Source organism: Aethalodelphis obliquidens, unplaced genomic scaffold (assembly GCF_003676395.1).
Source record: "Aethalodelphis obliquidens isolate GAN/ISIS:26980383/991018 unplaced genomic scaffold, ASM367639v1 scaffold120, whole genome shotgun sequence".
NCBI classification, from domain to species: domain Eukaryota; kingdom Metazoa; phylum Chordata; class Mammalia; order Artiodactyla; family Delphinidae; genus Aethalodelphis; species Aethalodelphis obliquidens.
In genome coordinates, this window is record NW_020838064.1 from 1,257,250 (window position 1) to 1,279,600 (window position 22,351).

Consider the following 22,351-nt stretch of genomic DNA (forward strand, 5'->3'; position numbering starts at 1 on the left):
CCTCTCCCTTTTCTGAAAAAGAAATTGCGTCCTCCCTGTAAAGGACGCTGAAGTCAGTGGGCCCGCGCAGACAGGAGCAGCCAAGTGAGCCCGCCGCATCTCGCAGTGTGTGAACGAGACGTTCCACTCCCGTCCTACAGCGGAGATCCGGAGGCCGGATTATCAGCACTCCTAGCAATGACCTGGTCTCGCCCGCCGGGCGTGTCCCCGTGACGTCTGGCAGGGCCTGGCGGGTCAGCGGCCGGCCGCGGACTCGGAATGCCGGCGCGAGGGCGCCCTCTGGTGATGGCGGCGGGCGGGCGCCGGAAAGCCCGAGACCTTCCTCAACCTTGGCGCGCCGGGGAGCAGATCTACCTACAGGATCCGGATCAAAGGCCCGTGGGGTTCAGTCACAGCCCTGCCGGGCTGCCATTTCGGTAACGGGAGTGGGAGGAAGCACGTCCCCGAAGGCAAAAGGAGCCTTTTAAACCTTTGAAAACATATTCAGTAGAAAAGTGCTTTGTGCTCCTGCAGAGCCAGAGAGAGCGATTTTGAGGAAAGGTTCTTTTGTTCCTCGCGGTTGGGAAAGGTCACGTTTTCTTCTCCCCAAATCACCCGGATCAAGACACCTTAAGGAGGCCCAGGGGTGACGATCCAGAGCTTTTATTATATGGTCAAAGAAGTCTGGGATCTCCAGAAAGGTTAAAGACCCCAAGGGGTCCCTCCTCTGGAAATTCCATAGAGACTGTGTTCAGAGGTGGTCCCTGAAGCATTAGAGGTCCCCCAGTTCTGTGTTAATAACCCCAAATGCCCACCGCTGGGGGTCGAGAGTACGTAAGAGGCGGAGGGGCTTCGTGGTTAAGTTCTAGCCTCTCCAGCACCTAGCGTTTCCTCCTGTGCGGCGCGGGGGTCGGGAAAGCTGCGCTGGGTGGGGCGGTGTGGGAGCCGCCGGGTGCAGCTGTAGGGCAGTGCAGGTGGGCCTGTGGGTAGCGCTGGCGCAGGGCCGCGTGACGGAGGTGGCCCTGAGGCAAGGCAGCAGCCAGCCGGCGGGGCGAGGTGGATCGCAGGGGCTGACTTGAAAAGGTGGCCAATATGGGTCACGAAGTGGAAAACGTGCGAATCAAGGCAAGATGCCCAGTATTACTCCGTTTGGGGAACAATACAAACCCAAAACTATACGTATGGATAGACTTTTTGAGTCTGGAAATGAACACAGTGACTATTAATAGTGGTTACTTTTAGGGAGTAAGTTTGAAAGGGGTGCTTTTTTTTTTTCTTTTTAATGTACAGGCAGTTTATATTGTTGGTTTTTGGGTTTTGTTTTAGTTTATATTGTTTTTGAGGCAAGTGTTACTTTTGGAAGTGAGGGGGAAAAGGGAATGTGGCAGATTGCTAATAGTTAATCACAAGGTAAGGCAAGTGGTCTCAGTTTCCTGGTAATCAACAAACAGGGAGATATGCTTGTCACTGTAAATACCCTTTAACTCTTGGAATATTTCACCATGTGCATACATCCACTATTTATTACAAAAATAGTTTTAATTTTTAAAAATACAGGGCAATTTAACCTTGTATTTAGCCCAACAAAAATTCACTGAGTGTCAGGCACTGTACCAAGCCCTAAAGATAAGGAAATGCCTAAGTGGTCTCTACCTTCCCGGAGTTCATGGTCTAGTTCGGTGCTTCTCAAACTGTAATGTGCTTCCAAATCACCTGGAAGTGTTGTGTATTGGTTATTTCTGTATAATAATTCACCTCAAAACCCAGCAGTTGAAAACAACGAACATTTATCATCTAACATAGTTGCTGAGAGTCAGGAGCTCAGGAGTGACTCAGCTGGGTGGGTCTGGCTCTGGGTCTTCATAAGGTTGCAGGCTGGATGTTGGCTGCAGTTATGTCGTCTGAAGTCTTGACCAAGGCTGAGGATTCACTTCTGAGATGTTGTGCAACATGATTGTTGGCAGGGGGCCTCAGTTCTTGGCCATGTGACCCTCTCCACAGATTAACTGCTTGAGTGTTCTCACCACATGGCAACTCTGGCTTCCCCAAGGACGAGAGATCCTAGAGAGAGGTCTTTTATGACTTAGCTGCCTTGGAGGTCGCACTCCACCATCTCTGCCTCATGGTTTGTTATAAACAAGTCACTAAGGACAGCCCGCACTCAAGATAAGGGGAATTAGGCTCCACCAAACAGAGGAATATCAAGGAGTGTGTGGACATACTTTAAAACCACCACATCTTGTTAAAATGCAGATTCTGATTAGGTAGGTTTGGGGAGAAGCCCCAAATTCTGCATTTCTAACATGCTCCCAGGTGATACCACTGCTATTGGTCTGTGGGCCACTTCTATTTTTAAATTTAATTTAATTTAATTTAATTTTGGCTGCGTTGGGCCTTCGTTGCTGTGCGTGGGCTTTCTCTAGTTGCGGCGAGTCGGGGCTGCTCTTCATTGCGGTGCACGGGCTTCTCATTGCAGTGGCTTCTCTTGTTGCAGAGCACAGGCTCTAGGCGCGTGGGCTTCAGTAGTTGTGGCACGTGGGCTCAGTAGTTGTGGCTCCTGGGCTCTAGAGCGCAGGCTCAGTAGCTGTGGTGCACGGGCTTCATTGCTCTGCGGCATGTGGGATCTTCCTGGACCAGGGCTCGAACCCGTGTCCCCTGCATTGGCAGGTGGATTTTTTTTTTTTTTTTTTTTTGCGGTACGCGGGCCTCTCCCCGCTGTGGCCTCTCCCGTTGTGGAGCACAGGCTCCGGACGCGCAGGCCCAGCGGCCATGGCCCACAGGCCCAGCTGCTCCGCGGCATGCGGGATCCTCCCGGACCGGGGCACGAACCCGCGTCCCCTGCATCGGCAGGCGGACTCCCAACCACTGCGCCACCAGGGAAGCCCGGCAGGTGGATTCTTAACCACTGCGCCACCAGGGAAGCCCTGTGGACCACTTCTGAGTAGAAAGGGAATCAAAAACATGCAAAGAACTATAGCTCAGATCACATCTTTGGAATTGCACTGCTTGCATGAATAATATCCTTTGTCATCCTGGCATGATCTTTGGATGGTGTCCCATTTTAAAATCACATTTCCTCTGAAAGATCAGAGCAGTAAAGTAAGAGAAAGACAAGATTACCTTGTTAATACACGAGGACAAGCTGTAATGGAATTAAAAACAATCAAAGAGGGATTCAGAAAATCTCTCTGGCCTTGTTCTAGAAGATTTCAGAAGCATAAAACATCAGACATCAATTCTGAAGGGGATGCCAAGCACACAGCAGCAAATCTGGGCTTTTAATAAGGGTTGAACAAAGTCCCTTCACAGGACTAAGACTCCTGACTGCAATACTTACAAAATGAGCTTTGATACAGGAAGGCAAGAAACAGCCCCAGCACCTCAGAAGATCAAGGCTTCCACATGCTCTGCTGGCTTGAAGGCTGTACGTTAAAGAAATTGTTTCCCCATTCAACAGCCTGGACTGAATTTCCTTTCAAATATAGCATGAAACTACAAATCCTGTATTTTTTTTTTATTGCTATCATTCATACCATTCATACCATAAAATTCACCATTTAAAAGCCTACGTTCCAGTGGTTTTTAATATATTCACAGGTCCATCACCACCATCTAATTCTAGAACATTCATCACCCCAAAAAGAAACCCGAAATCCATTAGCAGTTCCTCCCCATTCCCCCCATGTCTTGAAGTCCTAGGCCACCACTAGTTTATTTTCTGTCTCTGGATTTGCCTGTTCTGGACATTTCATATAAATGGACTCATACAATATATGGCCTTTTGTGTCCAGCTCCCTTCACTTAGCATGTTTTTAAAAAATTATTACTGTAAAATATACATAACATTTACTGTCTTACCATTTTCATGTGTAGAGTTCAGTGGCATTAAGCACATTCACATTGTTGCATAACTATGGCCACCATCCATCTCCAGAACTATTTTCACCTTCCATACTGAAACTCTGTAACCAAACATCATGTTTTTAAAGTTCCTCAATGTTACAGCATGTAACAGTACTCCCTTCCTTCTTATGGATGAATAATATTCCTCAATGTTACAGCATGTATCAGTACATGCTGATATACTCAGCATATACTCAATGTTACAGCATGTATCAGTACTTCCTTCCTTCTTATGGATGAATATTCCATCGTATGAATATACCACATTTAGTTTATTGATTCATCAGCTAATGGACATTTGGGTTGTTTCTACTTTCTGGCTATTATGAACAATGTTACTGTGAAAATTCATGTACCACTACCTATTTGAACACATTTTCATTTCTTTTGAGTTTATACCTAGGAGAGGAGTTAACTGTACCATGGTAATTCTATGTGTAACTAACTGAGGAAATGCCGGACTATTTTCCAAAGGGGCTGCACCATTTTACATTCCCATCAGCAGTGTATGAGAGCTCCAATTTCCCCACGTCCTCACCGACACTTGTTTCTTTCCATCTTTTTGACTGTAGCCATCCTAGTGGGTGTAAAGTGGTATCTCATTGTGGTTTTCTGTAACGATGTTGAGCATGTTTTTCAAATGCTTATTGGCCATTTGTGTATCTTCTTTGGAGACATGTCCATTTGCCTATTTTTAATTAGACTATCTGTCTTATTGTTGAGTTGTAAGAGTTCTTTATATATTCTAGATACAAATCCCTTATCAGATATATGATTTGCAAATATCCTCTCCTGTTCTGTTGGTGGTCTTCTCACTTTCATGATAGTGTTCTTCCAAAAACAAAAGTTTTTATTTTGATGAAGTCCACTTTATTTTTTTCTTTCATTGCATGTGCTTTTGATGTCATATCTAGAGAACTGTTGCCTAATCCAAGGTCACAAAGATTTACCCTTATGTTTTCGTCTAAGAGCTTTAGAGATTTAGTGGTCCATTTTGAGTTAATTTTTCTATATGCTGTGAAGTACAGCTCTAAATTCATTCTTTTGCATGTGGATTCACATGCAAAACTCCAGCCTCTAATTTTGAAATCATCAGCAGGAAACGTAGAGAATGGCCTTCCTTTGGTTTCCTGGTAGCATTTCCCCCCAACCCCCAGCCCCACCACTCAGCTGAAAGATTCTGTTTTACAGCAAAACAATTTGTACAGACCAGGGGGCCAGGGGCCCAGCTCAGCATCTTCTCAATAAATCTCCACTGAATTTTGCTGACATGCACACAGGAGTAGTTCTGAATTACTAGTTATCTAAAAATGACTTCTAGTAAGGGAGAGCAATTTCTTCATTCAATCCCATCAACAACTAGTTATTGAGTGCCCATTATGTGTCAGTGATTAAAACAGAGATTTCTGCCCTACAGAGCTTACATTCTTGTGGGGAGAAACAGACAAAAAAACATAGCAAGTACATTACATAATATGCTAGAAGGCAGTAAGTGCTGTGGGGGAAAAGTGCAGAGCAGAGCAGAGCAAGGGGGATGAGGCATGTGGCGGGGTGGGGTCTGCAATTTTGAAAAAGGGGTCCTTTCAAAAGTGACATTTGAACAAAATATTAGGAGTTAGTGAGGGATTTGACCATGCAGATATCTGGGGGAAAGGATTCCAGGCAGAGGGAACAGCCACTGCAAAGGCCACAAGGCCGAAGCATGCCTTGGCACTTCAAGGAATAGGAAGGGGGCCGGCATGACCAGAGCAGATTGAGGAAGGGGAACTGGTCAGAGAAGGCCAGATCACGTAGGTCTTGTAAACCATTTTAGGGACTGTGACTTTTATTCTGTGGTAACTGGGGAAAGCCACTGGGAGGTTCTAAGCTGAGCAGTATTGTGATCTGACTTACGGTTCAAAGGGTCATTCCGGCTGCTGGGTTGAGAATGGATTGTGGGAGGACAAGGGTAAGAAGAACAGTTAGAGTGCTTCTAAAATAATCTAGGTAAGAGATGGGGTGGGAGGGACCTGAGTGGCAGCAGTTGAGACAGTGAAGAGGATGTGGTAGAACCTGAAGAATGTCCTGGTTGATGGGACTGTAATAGAGGCAGGTGTCAAAGGTGACTGTAGAGCTTTTGGCCTGAGGACCAGAAGGATGGAGTTGCCATTCCCTGTGATGGGGAGGCCACTGGGGAAGCAGGACTGGGGGAGGGGAGGCAGGGAGCTCAGCTTGGGGTGTGTGGAGCTTGGGATTCTCTTGACTTCCAAGTGGAGGGATCTTGTAGGCAGATGGATATTTGAAAATGAGAAACCTGGACTGGAGATACAACTGTGAAGGAGTCAGCCACAGGCAGGATGAGATACCAAGAAAAAGATGATGGACAGAACAGAGCCAGGGACCACACTCTGGGAAACTCTGGCACTGAGATCCAGAGGAGAACAGGAACAGCCATGGAGGCCATTTTCCTACCAGTTTGGTAGCTACTTATGTACGTTTTGTCCCTCCCTCCCTTTAAATGGGTACCTACTATGTACCAGGAACCGGAAAAGATGTTTAGCCCTCAATAAACTCATAGTCTTTACAGGAAAGACATAAAATGCACATTTATAAAATAATGGAGATACAGGCAATAACTGAGTAGGAAACTTGGCTTTTCAGTTGTTAACCAACTACACTAACTATACTACAGACATCTGTTTGTAACCTAGCACAAGAATTGAGAATTCATTTGTCTTCAGCGCTTCCCTCCCATGTTTAATTATTATCAGAATATTGATTCACTTGATCCCTTAAGATTAAATTCATGTTCTGTTTAGGAAAAAAGAGGTTGTAGAGGACTAGTCCACACTATCCTGGTGTCACAGTCCTTCAAAACAGGACCCACTGTGGCGAGTCGGCCCATCACGAGGTACTGATTAAACACAGGGCGCTGGGTGAGAGGCAAAGACCCAGTGACGTGATTCTTCTCCACGAGAAGCTGACAATCTAGTCCAGGGGTCCCCAGCCCTGACCCACCCCAGAATTGCCTGGGAGCTTTCGAAACCATTCTGATCCTGGGCCCCACCCTAATTCAGTCAGAATTTTTTCTTCACAACCTGAAAAATTCTAAAATGCTCTTCAGGACATTCTAATGTGCAGCCAGAGAAAAGAATACCACCGATCTAGGGTTTTTTCATAAATTTAACAATTTGAAAATCATAGAAGATTTCAACAAAGTATGAAAATTATAGTCCGTTTTGGCCCATTCTTTTGGGAACAGACCTAAAGGAAATGATTATAATTCAACTTCACAAATAATCCACAATTTAGTACATTCTCTGATGGAAGTAACCTGCTCTAAACCCACAATTCACAATAAAAACAATGTCAGTCGACAAAGGATTAATCTCCAAAATTTACAAGCAGCTCATGCAGCTCAATAACAAAAAAACAAACAACCCAATCCAAAAATGGGCAGAAGACCTAAATAGACAATTCTCCAAAGAAGATATACAGACTGCCAACAAACACATGAAAGAATGCTCAACATCATTAATCATTAGAGAAATGCAAATCAAAACTACAATGAGATATCATCTCACACCAGTCAGAATGGCCATCATCAAAAAATCTAGAAACAATAAATGCTGGAGAGGGTGTGGAGAAAAGGGAACACTCTTGCACTGCTGGTGGGAATGTGAATTGGTTCAGCCACTATGGAGAACAGTACGGAGGTTCCTTAAAAAACTACAAATAGAACTACCATATGACCCAGCAATCCCACTACTGGGCATATACCCTGAGAAAACCAAAATTCAAAAAGAGTCATGTACCAAAATGTTCATTGCAGCTCTATTTACAATAGCCCGGAGATGGAAACAACCTAAGTGCCCATCATCAGATGAATGGATAAAGATGTGGCACATATATACAATGGAATATTACTCAGCCATAAAAAGAAACGAAATTGAGCTATTTGTAATGAGGTGGATAGACCTAGAGTCTGTCATACAGAGTGAAGTAAGTCAGAAAGAAAAAGACAAATACCGTATGCTAACACATATATATGGAATTTAAGAAAAAATAATTTCATGAAGAACCTAGGGGTAAGACAGGAATAAAGACACAGACCTACTGGAGAACGGACTTGAGGATATGGGGAGGGGGAAGGGTGAGCTGTGACAGGGCGAGAGAGAGTCATGGACATATATACACTAACAAACATAAGGTAGATAGCTAGTGGGAAGCAGCCGCATGGCACAGGGATATCGGCTTGGTGCTTTGTGACCGCCTGGAGGGGTGGGATGGGGAGGGTGGGAGGGAGGGAGACACGGGCGGGAAAGAGATATAGGAACATGTGTATATGTATAACTGATTCACTTTGTTATAAAGCAGAAACTAACACACCATTGTAAAGCAATTATACCCCAATAAAGATGTTAAAAACAAAACAAAACAAAACAAAAACAATGTCAGTCAGTCTTCCGCTTACAGTCTTGCTTGGTCAATCTTAAACATCATTGTGTTTTAAATTACTTTGTGTTACCAGTAAACTCTTTTTTTTTTCTCTTGAAGATTTCTGTTACTTTCTTAATGATTCATTCATTCTTATGAAAAAATTAACTACAGACCAAACAAGGACCAGCTTATTTTGCTATAATCTGAATGCACCTGGTGAACTGTCAGCCGTATGGCCATAAAGCAGCACAGAGAAAAATCAACACTGGAGGGGCTTCCCTGGTGGCGCAGTGGTTGAGAGTCCGCCTGCCAATGCAGGGGACACGGGTTCGTGCCCCGGTCCGGGAAGATCCCACATGCTGCGGAGCGGCTGGGCCCGTGAGCCATGGCCGCTGGGCCTGTGCGTTTGGAGCCTGTGCTCCGCAACGGGAAAGGCCACAACGGTGAGAAGCCCGCATACCGCAAAAAAAAAAAAAAAAAATCAACACTGGAGAATTTTATTAACAAAAAAACCTCTCGCAGTTTATTAACAAATTCACAGAACAGTAACTGTACGTTTCCTTTTCTGCTATTGTCACTTGTTAAATTACTATCATCGTTTATACACAAGGAAAACTGGACATACTTTACAGTCTTTCTGATAAATAAATTGCCATGCTGCATCCAGCCTGGATAACGCTCTTCAGAACAGCGTACGCTGGAGCCTGTTAAAAACAACAACAATAAGCAAACCAAAGAAACCTGCTCTATGTTCACCTTCAGTTGTAAGGTACAGGCCTGGCATGGCAGGGTTGGGACTTCTCTGTATAAGTAATAAGATCTAAGAAACAATTTATTTTAATTGGGGGGAAAAAAAACCTATTCAAAAGATTGGAATGCCTCTGCTGCATCCAAAACGTTTGACCCAACTGGTTTCTCACCCAAGAGGGAGAAAGTGCTGGGTAAAAGGATAAGGAAGAGAAGCAAGAAATAAGATTCCCAGTTGGGAGAAAGGCATTTGCTGGCTTTCTGTCAGGCAATGTATTGGTTCTCTTTGTCTGACAGCCACTTTGTATCTTTCTGGGAACAGAAACCTTCCCATCCCTCATCCTTCCAAATAAGGTCACCACAAGCAAACAATAAAAGGGGTTCCCCACCAGTTCTGCGTCGTGTTCGAGGCCTATGTCATGGTGCTCAAGCTCTTCATCCCGAAATTTCCTTATCACCTGATTAAGGAAAAAGAAATGGAAGCAAGTCAGCCTACCAGCTCCCTGCTGTTCTGACTTATTTTGGAGACTAAAGCCTCATATTATCATCTAAGACACAGGTAGGCAAACTTTTCCTACAAAGGGCCAGAGTCAGTACTTCAAGCTTTTGGGGCTGTAAGGTCCCTGTCACAACAACTCAACTCTTCCATCGTAGAGGGGACAGCAGCCATGGACATGTAGACAGATGTGTGCAGCTGTGTTCCAACAAAACTTTATTTACAGAAACAGGTGGTTGGCCACTGACTTAGCTTCAAAAAAAATTAAACAGTTCCCTTATTTGCTGTAGAAAATTTCTGAGGATATTTATTTATTTAATCTGAAGGGTTTGTACTCATGGCATTTGCTCAGAATCTATCAATGATCCGGAAGCAGAGAGAATACAGGTCTGGGCTCAGGAAACACGGGTTTCAGTCCCAGCTCTGCCCAAGCACGTGACAGGGCATACGGCTTCAGCAGCCTCAGTTTGCTTGCTTTTAAAATGAGGTGCTGCCCTAGGTTTCTGAGGCATCGCAATTCCCTAACACTCTATTTTGTTCCTCTTACCAAACTGCATATCTGCCCTTCCCCCACAGCAGCCCCTTCCAGAGCCAGTCAAATACCTGAAGAAGCTCTTCATACTTTTCAGGCTCCTTCTCCATCAGCATCCTGATCTGGTTGTTGTAGTGGTGTGCTATGGACTCTTCCACAGCAACTGTGCAGGCCATTGCGCCCTCCTTCCCAAGCAGGGCAGTTCCTGCACCTGGAATTGTCAGACCCAGAAGGCAAAGGATGGGGCTGATACCACTGGGGATGGAGATCAGCTGAGGTCAGGGTTTGTCACCTTGGCACCCTGGACTCTCGGGCTGGATAATTCCTTGTTGCGGGGGAATGTCCTGAACACTGTGGGCTGTTTAGCAGCTCCCTTGGCCTTTACCCACTAGGTGCCAGTGGCATCCCCAGTTGTGACAACCAAAAATGTCTTTAGATGTTGCCAAGCATCCTCAGGAGCAACTTGCCCCCCTTGAAAACCACGGTTTTAGGTGGTACCAGATCACAGTGTTAAACCCTGAATCACATAGTAAGAATGTTCTTTTTTCAGTGCTTTTTCTAACCTTCCGATTATGGCAGGAGTGAGTCTTCACTGAGGGTGAGTGTGTTTTGGGTTCCTCTATACCACTGATTCCCCCCGCCACCCTTCTTTTTTTGGCCGTGTCTCGTGGCTTGCGGGATCTTAGTTCCCCGACCAGGGATTGAACCCAGGCAGTGAAAGCGCCGAGTCCTAACCACTGGACCACCAGGGAATTCCCTGACTCCCTTTTTAAGAGTGAGCAGATCTCAGGTTTAGAACCTTCATCGGGGAACACCATCTGGCTACAATTGAATTGCTCTAGCTTTTTTCCTCTCTGTTGTATTTATTTTCACTGTACCCTCTATTTATAAAAGTTCTGATTTTAAGATTCTATCTTAAATAAATGTAAGCAAAAAAAAGTCAATTTAACTTCAGAAAAATATTAAGTAAATTAAAAGGTTGTAAGAGGACACAGCAAGAATTGTAGAAGTGGTTATTTAATGATTCAATCACCCCAGATCCCTAAGCTCACACAGGCTCTTCTGGACAGACACATACCCAGTGCAAAGCCCAGCACATTCCAAAAGGGCATCAGAATGGTTGGCCGCACCCTGAATGCAACCATCAACTCATTGAACTTTTTCAAGTGGTCCTTTTCTTGATCCCACATTTTCTGTAAGAAACATAAAAACAAAGACATGCAAGCATTCCACAGAGACCGCCTGCTATATAGCAAGGAAACTAATGCCCTGTCCACGTGCGGTAAAGGAAGCAAAACCGGCAAAATGATGAGAACTGCTATTTCTCCCATTCCCCTTGAATCGTCGGAGAAAAACCCTAAACATCAGGCTACGGAGAAGAGAGTGACAGCAAACCAAAAGAAGCATCTGTAATCTTAATTCCAGAGAAGCGGACCCCGAACCATGGTGCCAGAAGAAGCTCCTCCGACCCACAACGCGCCTATTCAGGGACAAGAGTGCGCACCCAAAAGAAATGAGATGTGTAGCCCATTTCAAAATCAGAAGGGCAGAATATTACATTTTATATAAGTTCCTTTCAGAGAGCCAGAAATGTATCATTTACATCAAAGAAAAAAGGGAGAATGATTATAAGAGCTAACACTTAAGAGTATGTCCTATAGCCAAGTACTGTCAAATAGCTTTACATACGTAATTAACTTAATCTGCACAACTGCTTTGTGAAGGACAAACTGTTATTATCCTCATTTTACAGACGAAGAAAGTGAGGCACAGAGAGGTTAAGTAACTTGCCCAAGGGCGCAGAGCAGGCAATTTAACATGTGCTAAGTGTCTATTACACGCCAGGCATGGTATTAGCCGCTCTACACCAGCTCATTTATTCTTCACCAAAACCTAATGAGGTGTTAACAGCTCATTTTGCAGATATGGAAATGGAGAGGTCATGTGACTTCCCCCAGGTCACACCGGGAGAGAGCTGGAATATGAACCTTTATAGTCTGTGTGACTATAAAGCCCAGGCCCGACCGTCTGCCCCTCAATATAAAATACCTCCACTGGCCTCCACTATGGGCGGGACCACAACGTCTCACAACTGGCGCTTTTACTTAACGCTGACTCTCAGCCCTTTTTTATCGCCCGCACCGCCCCCCACCAAGACATTTTAATACTACAGATATACTGTATGTGTTTATGTACGAAATGTATGTGCTTGATAAAAAAATAATAATATGCTTTTTACTCCTCCATCCCCACCCGCACAACCAATTCTTGCTTGCCTGGGGACAACAGTATCTCCCTTGAGAAGGCATGACCCAATGCGATTCATTACTCAGATAAAGAGGCGCCCACCTGAATGACTGGCCCGACGCTCGTCCGACCCAGGATGGCCATCTGCCCTGCGTAGATGCGGTTCGCTCCATATTCACCTGCATGATCCACCCGGATTATTCGATCCACAGCTGCCCGACTGATACTGTCTAAGGTCACTCCCGAACTGCAAAATCTGACACTGCTTCTTCTATAAGCTGCAACGCAAGTGTTTATTCTCCATTACTCTCGGGTAAAACTGAGTTGTTTCCTTCATAGACAGAAGAAAGAGGCACCTTAGAGCAAAGGTCACAAATAAACTCCCCATAGGTGGGGTACGCCCACGGGTGTATTCTGTTTAACCTGCAATGGTTTTTGTTTTGTTTTTTGAAGTAAATTAGTTACCAATATTTAAAACATAGAAGATTTTAACTAAAGATCTGGACTCTGGCTTCAATCTAAGTGTCTGATGATCTAGAAATACTGATCCTGCCTTCTCACCAGGCAGTTAACGTGGTAGCTGCCTCTAGACGGGCACGGTTCTCCAGTCCACCCACTCGTGCCAGCTTGCTCTGTTCCCAACCCTGGCTGCACAGAACCCCTAGGGAGCTCTCAAAAGCACGGATGCTCCTCCCCAGTTGATCTCTGGGAGGGGACACAGATGTTTTTGAAAAGTTCTGTGCACAAATCCTCTCTGCAGCCACGGTTACGAACTGTAGATTTAATTTCTCCTAAAAATATCTGCACCCATGGGCATCTGACTTTGAGAATTTAGCCTTAGAGCTTAGGTTTCATCTCATTATGGTACTTAATTCAACTGAACTCTTCTTGCTTTCAAAATATAAATTCTTCAGGATATATTAGATTTTGTCTTTTAAAAAAATCTCCAAACAGCAACACCTTGACTGTAATCTCTGAGGCTTACATTAGGGCAGTCCCAAAGTTCTCTCCCCTAAGAGAAGAGTTTTGTAACATGTTTAGATGTATAAGGTGTTATCAACTCATTTTGAAGATATGGAAATAGAGACTCAGAGAGACCATTTAGTTTGGAATGTGAACTTTGACCTGTATCGATATCATCTTGAGATGTGTTTCAAGGCTCTTATGTATGACTACTGTGTGTTTAATAGATACTTCTTTTCATTTAGGCTAACTTGAACACCCACACAATGTGCAGAAAGTTTCATTTTGGATACATCTATAGTTTGTTTGTTTGTTTGTTTTTCCATTAAAAAAGGCTTGAGTGCTTTGGACACAGTGATGGAGTAGGCCTGATGAAATATGAGGGGGTTCTGCATTTGAACTTTTCAGGCAGGGGATTTTAAATGACTAAACAAAGGAGCAGTGGATATTAGGGGTTCGAAGCATGGTGACCCAGCTGTGATCCAGTCTTCCACATATAACCTGCTCCATCTCACCGAGCATATTTGACTCAAGAAACTGGATGGAGTCCAAGTTCTGCCAGGTGTAAGGTACCACTCAGATCTGTGCCATCAGACAGTGGGTCACTGTGGTCCGTGGCCATGCTTTTATGTGGAGAATAATTTGAGACATTTGAGAAAGTCAAGGTAACCTGTCTCAAGTTTTTGCCTCCAAGTCCAAGGACTGGTGCTTCCATCGGTCTGGCCTCCTTATAGAAAGATGGGGCCCAATTAAAATTGAAAACGATGAGATGACTCTATTTTTTAAAGTAATCTTGTTTGCTTGTTCTTTTATTTTGTTACTCCCATCCAGAAACGTGTTAATGGGAAAGAACTTTAAAGACAACTCAATACTCTTTTTTTTGGCCGCTCCCCATGGCTTGCGGGATCTTAGTTCCCCGACCAGGGATTGAACCCAGGCCCTTGGCAGTGAAAGCACCAAGTCCTAACCATTGGACCATTGGGAAATCCCTCAATACTCATTTTTAAGAAACCACTTACTGAGAAATAGCAAGGGGCTGAGTGCATAGGATGAGGGTGAGTTCAAACGCACATCTGACTTCTGATGGGTAGAATTATATTTCTATTAAAAACATACTTGAATTTTCCCTAGCACTGCAACACTCTTCCAGATTCAGGCACCTAATAAATGCTTTTTGGGAGTATGTGTGGAGGGTGGGGTATTGTAATATTTGCTATTTCTATCTTTTCATAATCTCTGCAAGGTCTCTTTAAAAAGTATGGGATGGATACTCCTGGATTGGAAAAATTAATATTATTTAAATGGCCAAACTACCCAGAACAATCTACAGACTTAATGTGATCCCTATCAAATTACCCACGGCCATTTTCACAGAACTAGAACGAATAATCCTAAAATTTATATGGAACCATAAACGACCCAGAATTGCCAAAGCAATCCTGAGGAAAAAGGACAAATCTGGTGGCATAACCCTCCCAGACTTCGGACAATATTACAAGCCTACAGTAATCAAAACAGTGTGGTACTGGCACAAAAACAGACATATGGATCAATGGAATAGAATAGAGAGCCCAGAAATAAACCCACACACCTATGGCCAATTAATCTTTGCCAATTAATATACAATGGAGAAAAGACAGTCTCTCCAGCAAGTGGTGTTGGGAAAGCTGGACAGCCAAATGTAAATCAATGCATTTAGAACACACCCTTACACCATACACAAAAACCAACTCAAACTGGCTTAAAAACTTACATATTAAGACATGACACCATAAAACTCCTAGAAGAGAACATAGGCAAAACATTCTCAGACATAAATCACACCAATGTTTTCTTAGATCAGTCTCCCAAGGCAATAGAAATAAAAGCAAAAATAAACAATGGGACCTAATCAAACTTATAAGCTTTTGCACAGCAAAGGAAACCATAAACAAAATGAAAAGACAACCTACGGACTGGGAGAAAATATTTGCAAACAATGCAACCCACAAGGGCTTAATTTCCAAAATACACAAACAGTTCATACAGCTCAATAACAAAAAAACAAACAACCCAGTCAAAAAAATGGGCGGAAGACTTAAACAGACATTTCTCCAAAGAAGACAAACAGATGGCCAACAGACACATGAAAAGGTGCTCAACATTGCTAATTAGAAAAATGCAAATCAAAACTACAATGAGGTACCACCTTACACCCGTCAGAATGGCCATTAAAAAGTCTACAAATGGGCTTCCCTGGTGGTGCAGTGGTTGAGAGTCCGCCTGCCGATGCAGGGGACACGGGTTCGTGCCCCGGTCCGGGAAGATCCCACATGCCGCGGAGCGGCTAGGCCTGTGAGCCATGGCTGCTGAGCCTGTGCGTCCGGAGCCTGTGCTCCGCAACAGAAGAGGCCACAACAGTGAGAGGCCCGCATACCACAAAAAAAAAAAGTCTACAAATAACAAATGCTGGAGAGGGTGTGGAGAAAAGGGAACCCTCCTACACTGTTGGTGGGAAGGTAAACTGGTGCGGCCACTATGGAGAACAATATGGAGGTTCCTCAAAAAACTAAAAACAGAGTTGCCATATGATCCAGCAATCCCACTCCTGGGCATATATCTGGACAAAACTCTAAATCGAAAAGATACATGCACCCCAATGTTCACAGCAGCACTATTTACAATAGCCAAGACATGGAAGCAACCTAAATGCCCATCGACAGGTGAATGGATAAAGAAGATGTGGTCTATCTACCTATACACACACACACACAGACAATGGAATACTCTTCAGCCATAAAAGAGTGAAATAATGCCATCTGTAGCAACATGAATGGACCTAGAGATTATCATACTAAGTGATGTAAGACAGAGAAAGACAAATACCATATGATATCACTTATATGTGGAATCTAAAATGTGAAATTATTAAGAAATTAACAAATGAACTTAAGAAACAGACTCACAGACATAGAAAACAAACTTATGGTGACCAAAGGGGAAAGGGGGTGGGGGCGGGATAAATTAGGAGTTTGGGATTAGCAGATACAAACTACTATATATAAAATAAACAACAAGGTCCTACTATATAGCACAAGGAACTATATTCAATATCCTGTAATAAACCATAATGGAAAAGGAAAAAAAAAGTACAGTATGGATCACAGATTGGCAAAACATTATTTCTAAAAATCTCCTTTACCAATATAGGAGATTTTTCTCTATTTGTAACCACTTTAAAATAGTAGAAATTACATTCTGAAATTCACCACATGGTCATTAGTGTTCTCTCTAGGTATTGGGGTTGACATACTAAATTTCTTCCTACTCCTTTTCTCTATTTTTAGTTTTTCTACAGAGAACATTATTGCTATTATTATTTCCACTTTACTGTTAGTGAGAACGTACATTGGTGCAAATTGGTTTCTTAAGGGGAGGGTTGGGAAGGGAAGATTTAGCAACATATTTCTACAGTATGGATCACAGATGGGGCACAGAGCTAGAGCCAGAAAATACATATCCTGTCTCTAACACAGACCTTAGACAATTCAGAATTGCCACTTCTTACATATAAAATTGGGAATGATCAGTTTATTTCCTTTTTAAGGGAAAACACGCAATAATAAAACCTTTCTTAATGAGTTATCATGAAGGTAAAATGAGATACAGGAAGCAAAGTAACTCTTTAAATGAAAAACAATGATTCTTATTCTGGTATTGGCTCAACTAAGGAGCATTAAAAATCATGTTCAACAGTCCTCTGAGTTTTGCCTGCACTGTCACACACTTTAAAATAAAACTGAGAAATAATATATAAAATTGAGGCCCAGTGCTATAAGCTCTCAAATGCATCATTTTATATTCATGTTTTCCCAAAATGTGAAACACATACCTATGATGGTACCTAGGAGGTTTCATGTGGTTTATAGGAAAACCTTAAGTGGCTACGAACATGCATTAAATAACACCCATGTTTTTCGGCAAGAGTTATTCTCTTCCAATTTTTTTGTCTTCATCAAGGAGATGGTCTCAGTTTACAGCTGACACATCTTAAACGTCTTCCTAACACTTGCTAACCTCCCTTTCTTACCAGAAAGAAAGATGATCTTGGGTTCAAGCCTTGGTAGGCAACAGTATCTAACACAATAACTTCTTGTTTTCAGCGTATTTATTTTTTATGATTACTTTTCTTGGGACAGGCGATACTGGTTTTCTGTTTACCATAAGGATCTAGTTTCCGTGAAATTACTTAATTTAAAATGGGACACGGTTTAGGGAAAAAAAAAAAAAACCTTTAGTAATCAAAATACAAGTGGTATTGCTATAAGGCAAAAGTCGTCAAGGTGGTACACGAATGATTTAACTTCGAGAAAATGACCTCACAATTTTCTGAGGCAGCTCGGATGAAATGAGGAAAGGAGGAGCCAGGATCCAGGCCTAAGTCTCCCTACTCCCAATTCGATACTCCTTCTAATACCCTGGTGCCTCTCAAACTTGCAAATGCACACGAATCATTCGAAGATCTTGTTAAAATACTGACATATCGATCCAGTAGGTCAGGGGAGGGACCTGAGAATCCGCGTTTCTAACAAGCTCCGGGGTGAGGGGTGGAGGTGTCGGGGGCAAGCGGACGCTGCTGGTCGTAGGACTACCTACGAGGCCCTGAGCAAAGGCTACGAGGAGGACACCCCCCACCCCCCCGTCCCCGGGACACTAAACTTTTAAGGTCGCCAACTGTCCTCAGTCCGGAACGCCGACCACACCTGCAGTGACGTCACGTAACAGGTGCGCAACTAGGTCATCCCCAATGCGCCGACCCGGAACCGGCGCTCCAGACGGTTACTGCGGAAAACCACCCCACTTCCCGCCCAGCGGACCCGCGGCGCACTACTGGCCTAGCCCCGCTTTTCCAGCCGCTCAGTCGCGCTCCGTCGCAGCCCTGTGACGTAGTGAACGTCTTCCCCGTGACCTCTCCGACCCAAGCCTCAGGAGAAAATTCCCCGGCTCGTCGGCACGGGGCGGGGCCACGGTAATGCTCCCCCTTTACCTGAGAGGGACCTCGGGGCGCCTGTGCGCAGCTGCCACAGACAGCAAGCCGCCGCCGCCCGGGTGCAGCTCATTGTCGCGACAACAGCGGAACCACTTCTTGAACAGAGCAACCGTGCCCTTGTCGCAGACTGATGACGCACGGCCGACGTAAGGCAGATAAGACCCGCTCTTGCCTCGGTGGAAACGCCCTGGGCCACCTGCTTCCACTCGATTGGTTGGAAACGTCAAATGAAAAGATTCTATTGGATGAGGTCACTATCAATCACTCAGACCGACCGGGTAAAGGGTTGCCATGGAGATGAGAATGCTAAATTGTTCATTCAAAGATCCCGACGGGGTAAAGATTACTCTAACTCAGTTCCTGGGAAGGAGGACCATGAAGGAATTGTTTACTGGCATAGCCATTGTGTTTTATGCTTTGCCAATATAGGAGATTTTTCTCTATTTGTAACCACTTTAAAATAGTAGAAATTACATTCTGAAATTCACCACATGGTCATTAGTGTTCTCTCTAGGTATTGGGGTTGACATACTAAATTTCTTCCTACTCCTTTTCTCTATTTTTAGTTTTTCTACGGAGAACATTTATTATTGCTATTATTATTTCCACTTTACTGTTAGTGAGAACGTACATTGGCGCAAATTGGTTTCTTAAGGGGAGGGTTGGGAAGGGAAGGTTTAGCAACATATTTCTTACTTTTAAGTCTATATCCAATCTGACAATGTAGACTCATCAATTGTAACAGATGTATCACTCTGGTGGGGGAGTCGGTGCATGTGTGGAGGCAGGGGGTATATGGGAAATCTCTGTACCTTCTTCAATTTTGCTGTGAACCTAAAACTGCTGTAAAAAAAATAAAGTCTTAAGATAAAAAAAATTGGACGCTTTAAAAAATGCATATCCACTGATACAACAATCCTACTTCTAGGAATCTATGGAACAGAAATAATTTTTCGAATGTGTAATGTATATGAGGGCAAAAAATCAAAGGTGCATACCTGAAAGGATGTACAGCAAAACGTTTAATAATGGTAACTTCAAGGGGTTGGGATAGTGAGAAGGGGGCTTTCATTTTTTACTTTACACCCTTGGAATACACACACACACACACATATATATATATATATATACCTCTTTATTGGAGTATAATTGCTTCACAATGCTGTGTTAATTTCTGTTGTACAACAAAGTGAATCAGCCATATGCATACATATATCCCCATATCCCCTCCCTCCCACCCACCCTATTCCACCCCTCTAGGTCGTCGCAAATCACTGAGCTGATCTCCCTGTGCTATGCAGCTGCTTCCCACTAGCTATCTTACGTTTGGAAGTGTATGTGTCGACGCCACTCTCACTTCACCCCAGCTTCCCCCTCCCCCAGCCCCCCCTCCCGTCCTCAAGTCCATTCTCTATGTCTGCGTCTTTATTCCTGCCCTGCCACTAGGTTCATCACTACCATTTTTTTTTAATTCCATACATATGCGTTAGTATACGGTATTTGTTTTTCTTTCTAACTTACTTCACTCAGTATGACAGACTCTAGGTCCATCTACCTCACTACAAATAACTCAATTTTGCTTCTTTTTATGGCTGAGTAATATATGTGCAGCATCTTTATCCATTCATCTGTTGATGGACATTTAGATTACTTCCATGTCCTGGCTATTGTAAATAGTGCTACAGTGAACATTGTGGTACATGTCTCTTTTGGATTTATGGTTTTCTCAGGGTACATGCTCAATAGTGGGATTGCTGGGTCATATGGTAGTTCTATTTTTAGTTTTTTAAGGAACCTCCATACTGTTCTCCATAGTGGTTGTATCAACGTACATCCCCACCAACAGTGCAGGAAAGATCCCTTTTCACCACACCCTCTCTAGTATTTATTATTTCTAGATTTCTTTTAATATAAATTTTTATTTATTTATTTTTGGCTGTGTTGGTTCTTCGTTTCTGTGCGAGGGCTTTCTCTAGTTGCGGCGAGCAGGGCCCACTCTTCATCGCGGTGCGCGGGCCTCTCACTGTCACGGCCTCTTGTTGCGGAGCACAGGCTCCAGACACGCAGGCTCAGTAGTTGTGGCTCATGGGCCCAGCTGCCCTGCGGCATGTGGGATCTTCCCGGACCAGGGCTCGAACCCGTGTCCCCTGCATTGGCAGGCGGATTCTTAACCACTGCGCCACCAGGGAAGCCCTATTTCTAGATTTTTTGATAATGGCCATTCTGACTGGTGTGAGGTGATACCTCATTGTAGTTTTGATTTGCATTTCTCTAATTATTAGTGATGTTGAGCATCTTTTCATGTGCCTTTTGGCCATCTGTATGTCTTTTTTGATGAAATGTCTCTTTAGGTCTTCCGCCCATTTTTTAATTGGATTGTTTTGATATTGAGCTCCATGAGCTGTTTGTATATTTTGGAGATTAATCCTTTGTCCGTTGTTTCATTTGCAAATATTTTCTCCCATTCTGAGGGTTGTCTTTTCATCTTGTTTATGGTTTCCTTTGCTGTGCAAAAGCTTTTAAGTTTTATTAGGTCCCATTTGTTTATTTTTATTTTCATTACTCGAGGAGGTGGTTCAAAAAAGATCTTGCTGTGGTTTATGTCAAAGAGTGTTTTTCCTATGTTTTCCTCTAAGAATTTTACAGTGTCCTGTCTTACATTTAGGTCTTTAATCCATTTTGAGTTTATTTTTGTGTATGGTGTTAGGGAGTGTTCTAATTTCATTCTTTTACATGTAGCTGTCCTATTTTCCCAGCACCACTTACTGAAGAGGCTATCTTTGCTCCATTGTATGTTCTTGCCTCCTTTGTCATAAATTAGGTGACCATATGTCTGTGGGTTTATCTCTGGGCTTTCTATCCTGTACCATTGATCTATATTTCTGTATTTGTGCCAGCACCATACAGTCTTGATTACTGTAGCTTTGTAGTATAGTTTGAAGTCAGGGACCCTGATTCCTCCAACTCCGTTTTTCTTTCTCAAGATTTCTTTGGCTATGGGCTTCCCTGGTGGCGCAGTGGTTAAGAATCCTCCTACCAATGCAGGGGACACGGGTTCAAGCCCTGATCTGGGAAGATCTCACATGCCACAGAGCAACTAAGCCCGTGCACCACAACTACTGAGCCTGCGCTCCAGAGCCTGCGAGCCACAACTACTGAGCCCGCGCGCTGCAACTACTGAAGCCCACACGCCTAGAGCCTGTGCTCCACAACGAGAAGCCAACGCAATGAGAAGCCCGCGCACTGCAGCAAAGAGCAGCCACCACTCACCACAACTAGAGAAAGCCCACGCACAGCAACGAAGGCCCAACGCACCCATAAATAAATAAATAAATAAAAAGATTGCCTTGGCTATTCAGGGTCTTTTGTGTTTCAATTACCCGTTACTATAAAATATTTAAGATACACTGCCATTGTAAAAATAACGTTGCTAATTGTTTTCAAATTAACACACTGCAATAATTTAAAATTATGATTGACTACCATATACCTTTTTAAATCCAAATAGTTGGTGAAAGTGAGGGTGTTGTAACATTCTCATGTAAAACTCCTGAGTATAAATCTAGCTCTCAAAAGCCTTAAAATCTTGGCCATAATCCCATTTCCAGGTCTCTGTCTCAAAAGAAAAAAATATATATATATTGACAAAGATTTGTGTGTCTCGGGCTTCCCTGGTGGCGCAGTGGTTGAGAGTCCGCCTGCCGATGCAGGGGACACGGGTTCGTGCCCCGGTCCGGGAAGATCCCACATGCCGCGGAGCGGCTGGGCCCGTGAGCCATGGCCGCTGAGCCTGCGTGTCCGGAGCCTGTGCTCCGCAACAGGAGAGGCCACAACAGTGAGAGGCTCGCGTACAGCAAAAAAAAAAAAAAGATTTGTGTGTCTCATTTATTGTCAGGGACATTTGAAAACAAAATGTTAAGCAGCAAGGGAATGTTAAAAAAAATGTGGGGACTTCCCCAGTGGCCCAGTGGTAAGACTCTGCCTTCCAATGCAGGAGTTGTGGGTTCGATCCCTGGTCGGGGAACTAAGATCCCAC

At 43.8% G+C, this 22,351-nt stretch overlaps 1 protein-coding gene across 2 annotated transcripts; it reads right to left on the minus strand.

Annotated features, from left to right (window-relative positions):
- Nucleotides 1–2,825: 2,825 nt before the first annotated feature.
- On the minus strand, nt 2,826–18,523 carry COQ7 (coenzyme Q7, hydroxylase). Of its 2 annotated transcripts, XR_003431051.1 has the most exons (8): nt 18,313–18,523; nt 12,426–12,601; nt 11,155–11,269; nt 10,148–10,287; nt 9,438–9,506; nt 8,927–9,005; nt 3,317–3,401; nt 2,826–3,057 (listed from the first exon to the last, which is right to left on the minus strand). XR_003431051.1 is itself a non-coding variant. In XM_027098072.1 (7 exons), exons 1-6 carry the CDS (start codon nt 18,383–18,385, stop codon nt 8,928–8,930), a joined length of 651 nt encoding a protein of 216 aa, XP_026953873.1. In that variant the 5' UTR covers nt 18,386–18,523; the 3' UTR covers nt 3,224–3,401; nt 8,927. The 2 variants fall into 2 exon arrangements, 1 of the variants encoding a protein (XP_026953873.1); XM_027098072.1 differs by lacking the exon at nt 2,826–3,057 and having other exon boundaries at nt 3,224–3,401.
- Nucleotides 18,524–22,351: the final 3,828 nt, after the last annotated feature.